The 5,045-nt window shown below is 36.8% G+C and overlaps 1 protein-coding gene across 1 annotated transcript; it reads left to right on the top strand.

Moving 5' to 3' along the window:
• The first annotated feature begins 2,178 nt into the window (after positions 1-2,178).
• Positions 2,179-4,395, top strand: LOC140141419 (uncharacterized). Its single transcript, XM_072163268.1, has one exon. It carries the CDS (start codon positions 2,871-2,873, stop codon positions 4,344-4,346), a length of 1,476 nt encoding a protein of 491 aa, XP_072019369.1. The 5' UTR covers positions 2,179-2,870; the 3' UTR covers positions 4,347-4,395.
• Positions 4,396-5,045: the final 650 nt, after the last annotated feature.

The following is a 5,045-nucleotide window of genomic DNA, read 5'->3' as shown; positions in this document are numbered from 1 at the left end:
AGATTGTATTACATACAAAAGTAAACAACATTTAATACTTAAAAACGTTTCGGCAAATAACATGTGCCTTTGTCACCGCGCATGATGAAGTGCCAAAAGGTGGCTATACGAAATAACACTCAGCCAGATTAAACATAGCCATAAGGGCTATAAGAATTGGACACCGTCATGTAAAGGTGGTACTACACCCCCTGATAAATGTTGTGACTAATTTTGCATTTTTCTCAAAAAATAACTACACACTGGTAACAAAAGTTATGTATATTATAGGGGCAAGGAATCCTATTACTTCACTTAAGTTTCAGTGATTCAACAAGCTTCAACACAAGTCATTATATATGTTGAGAAATGAGGTACATTCTAGCGGTACCTCTTTTCTTATCATAAATAACGTACCGCTTGTCTTGAGTCACTGAAATTCCAGTGTAGTAACTGGATACATTGCCCCTATAATATACATTAACTTTTGTTACTAATACTAGTGTGTTATTATTTTTTGAAAAAATGCAAAAATAGTCACAAATTTATCAAGGGGGTGTAGTGCCACCTTAAGGTAGCTGCAACTTGAAGAAAATTTCGTATTTGAAATTAAACGTTTGCATTGAACAAATAAGACATATGTTTCATGATGAATTGTTGAATATTATAAGCTTTTTAAGCAAGATGTGTTTCTCGTGAGTGTCAATGACATAATCAGTAAGCATTATACATTTAATACCAACTCATTTTGTGTTGAGTTTATTTTGATATTTTTATGTCTTTTTTCTAGAAATGTATATACAAATAATATCAGTTTGTAAATCAGTTTGAGATTTTTTTATATTACAAAATGAACAATACATGTAGGTGGCATTACACATTTTCATGTCCACCTTTAGTTTTGAAGATAAAGTTTGTATTGTACAAGTCATGTAGCTGTCCTAACAAAATGTTACACACGGAAAACGCTGCTTAACATTTCGTCGTTGGTTAAAACAGTTACCCAATAGTTGTTACAAAGTAAACCAACATTGGGTGACATTATTTTAAGCAGTCATTGTGTTGTTTACCTGCAGGCTAACCAGAAATTAGTTCAAAAGCACATTTCAACCAACTTTGATATAAAATTGGATCGATTGAGCCCATCTTTATTGGTTGAGCTATGAGTTTTAAAAATATTGGACGAGTCGTAGTCGAGTCCAATATTTTAAAACTCATAGCGAGACCAATAAATATTGGGCGTAAGCATCCAATTTTATCATCTTTATGTTTTGGATCCAATGTTTTCACACACTTGGATTCACCAAAGCATAATAATATTAAAATGTGCCTTTCTAACCAATTGTTGGTTTCCAAATGAACAACAACACAGTAGTTGGTTAGAATATTCCACCCAATGTTGGTTCAATTTTACCAACTGTTGGTTACTATTTGACCAATATTCGGTAAAATGTTTTAACCAACGAATTTTAACCAACGTTTTAAGAGTGCTGTAATTTGATATGGTAGAAAAAAATGATCAACTGGACAAATCTGTATAAAATCTTTTCCAAATCATTATGCAATAATTTTGTGTAAGATATTTGTGATGTTTATTAAAAAAAGACAAATAAAAAAGTTTTTATTGTTATTAATCACCCGTTGTGTTGTGATGGAAATTTCAAATGTTTATATTTGAAAAAAAAAAGGAATCATTTGACTCGTAATTGATTCGATGAAACAATGGGCTATTCCAGTTGAAATTCATACCCCTATGCACTCTAAAAAATAAAGGTTCTACATGTAGATAGGACCTTTTTTGTCCGCTTAGGAGAACCCTCCCTCTTGAACCTCTAAAAAAAGTTCTTTAATTTTGGAGAACCCTTAAAGGATCTCTAAAGAAAACATTTTTAGGGCCATTTTCGATGGCTTTGGAACCATTTTTGGTTCTGCAGAGAACCTTTAAGGGTTATCCTGCGTGGACAAATTTACAACCTTTATAGAACCTTTATTTCTTAGAGTGTAGAAGACATGACCTTAATCTTCCACACAGGGAGTGTGAATTTCAAATGGAGTTACCTGAATGGGTGACTCCATTTGAAATCTACACCCCCTTTGCGGGAGATTCAGATCATGTCTTTTATAGGGGGTGTATGTATTTCAACTGGAACAGCCAGTAGAGGGAATTCAATTGTAATAATGCAATAGGATGGGGTATGTATTTCAACTGGAACAGCCAGTAGAGTGAATTCAATTGTAATAATGCAATAGGATGGGGTATGTTTGTATACACCACGGGGTCTTGAAATAATTACTGCTAATTTGTTTGTTTGTCATGAAAACTTTACTTTTACCTTTATTGCCCAAACACGTGAGAAGTTTAATCGGGGGTGACTCCTACAATGTATATCATGATATTGCAAGTTTTATAGAGGTATTGGCAGCGTACGGCAGTGTCTTTGTATCCGTCTCATCAGCTTCGTGAGATGAGAATTGGCGAACCCCCGGAGAAACTGTTCTGGTGTGTTTTTTGAGACCGCGCCCAATACTGATCATTTTAGACTACATGCAGTTTGTAAAATTTTACTCCGTAATTGGCAAATAAGGAGCTGCCATTTTGGAACAGTAGTAGAAGTACACACGTACATGTATACTGTGCCAATTTGATATAATTCCGTGAGCTACAAGCTTTAAGACGAGATTCGTCAAACACACTGGCATCTTTACGACTGCCGACTCCTTAAGTCAGGATTAGATGCACTATTTTACATGTGGCTCATGTGAAAACACCCATTTGAAGGCTGGGATTGACCATTCCTTGATTGATAACATCAGTTGGGTCTCCAGTTGTATACATCAAGCGGTATTGCATCCGCGATCTCCGTTTTAGCCAGCGGTAAGATCACATCACAATGTTGGGTTCAATATCTGCGTTCGTAGCAGTAGTCTTGCTGATGTCATCAGGAAGTCTCGCAATAGAGCCATCCTTCAGGAATCCTCCATCAGATACGACCGGTGTCAAAGGTCATGATGTCACCATGTATTGCCAGGTGGCCCACAAAGGAAAAAGCAATCTGTACTGGCACTGTAACAGTGACAATGGATACCAGGACGTTACGGTTGGGCCGAATGAGAACAATAACCCATCTTTAAAGAGATTCGTCATTGACAATTCTGGCGCAAGTGTTGGGCAGTACAACTTGATTATTACTGATGTGACGGAGTTAGATAGTGGGAATTGCTCTTGTATAATCGACACTGGTATAGGTAATGCAATGGAGGCAGGGGCAAGATTGACAGTAATGAGTAACATATCTGTTCCGAGTAATCAGTTATGTACAATTAACAAGCATAAGACACCTGGACAACAATTGCGTGTCTTCACCGCCGAAGATGACACCCAGTTGATGTGTCAGAGTCGTAATGGTGTCCCTTTAGCAGATATCCACTGGGAGATTGTCCGAACAGGTAGTAATGGGACGGGAGTCGAGATCTTCTCGTCCATTTCCACAACAGCGACCACTATTACAGCCATTGCCGACTACAAGATTACACCTGCCGACGACGGTGCGTATTTCCAGTGTATCCATACACATGTAGCCCTTACAGAGCCATCGATATGCTCCCCTTTATTCAGAAAGAACCGACAGACATTCGAGATTGGCAGCCCGGACCAACCAATACAAGTCAAATATCGGCCTGTTCTACGCTTCATACCGGCGTCTCTGAAAGTAACTCCATTCGAAACCAGAGAAGAGACTTTACGTTGTGTTTACGATGCAAACCCCGATTTGGATGTTAATGGCGGACCAAGTATCAACGGGGGTGATTTAAAATGGAACTACACCACGCCAGGTAAAGAAGATTCCGTTGATCTTAGCCTTGTCCAAACTGATTATGGAAAGATCATTGAATGCGTTGCAACTAATGAGCTTGGATCTTCGGTAATCACGCTGAAGATTGATTCCACAGGATTTCTACCGACGTGGATTATGGTCGTCATTATCGGTGGTGGTGGCTTGCTTTTATTCTTCATCATTGCACTGACTTGTTGCATCTGTTTCTCTGGCGATGGTGACCATGACGACGAGAAACCTCTCGACGATGCGGATTTATCTCGACAGGGTTCATTCCAAAGAAATGAGCTGGAAGTTGAGGAAAACCTGTACGGTGACCCGGAAATGGAAGGAGACGATAATGATGACCCGGATATGATTAATATTAACGAATTTATGTTTGAAGGAGGAGAGATGAGAAAGGATAACATCGGTTATGTTGATGATGATGATTCTGATGATGACATCGTAAAGACGAAAATGAAAAACAAGAAGATGAAGAAAAAGGCATCATCTAATAAATATGATCACATACCAATAAATAAGGTGTAGTTCTGACTATATCGTCGGTCGCAACACATAGTGGCGTAGAGCGATTTTCCAAATTTTCCGTTTCACATAGTGGCGTATAGGTTTAGAGCTAGCTATTATCCAATAATAGTTCTTCCTTGTTAACTAGTAAAGATACAGTTTAATAGTTTGAACCTTAAACTTCAATTTCAAATGGAATTGGGCCACTGAGAGATAACAGTGGAGGAGTATTGACTCCGTTAGTAGTAGCATATCCTTCAAAAACGTTTTGCTCGGAGACGTATTTTTTCATTCGCGTACGCCACTATGTGTTGCGGCCGACGATATTATTAATGTTGTTTTTATTCATACACCAAAATATTTTTGAATACTTGATTTTTTTTTCTTCAAAAACCTCGTAGTGTACAAACAAAATAATTTGTCATATAAATACTAGTACCTGTGAGATATTGGTTAACATTTTTTTAATGACATCGGTATGTATATTATGCTCTAAGTTGCTCTTGCTGGTTTTTTGTTGTTATTATTTTATTATTATTATTTCACTCAAGATGTTTTTGCGCATGTATAAAAGACATTGATTTTGAAATAATAAGTATGAAGCAATTCTTAAAATTCTGATATATCTTGCTATATTTTCAGCAAAAAGTATTTTTTGTTACATTAATTTTATATAGATTTATTGATATTGTATATATTTGTATTGAAATCATGTCTAGA

This window comes from Amphiura filiformis, chromosome 19, assembly GCF_039555335.1.
Source record: "Amphiura filiformis chromosome 19, Afil_fr2py, whole genome shotgun sequence".
NCBI classification, from domain to species: Eukaryota; Metazoa; Echinodermata; class Ophiuroidea; order Amphilepidida; family Amphiuridae; genus Amphiura; species Amphiura filiformis.
This window is presented reverse-complemented; position numbering and strand designations above follow the sequence as displayed.

Bases quoted from the DNA above. Each gene is read 5' to 3' on its own strand.
- LOC140141419 (XM_072163268.1), top strand. From the start codon at position 2,871: ATGTTGGGTTCAATATCTGCGTTCGTAGCAGTAGTCTTGCTGATGTCA.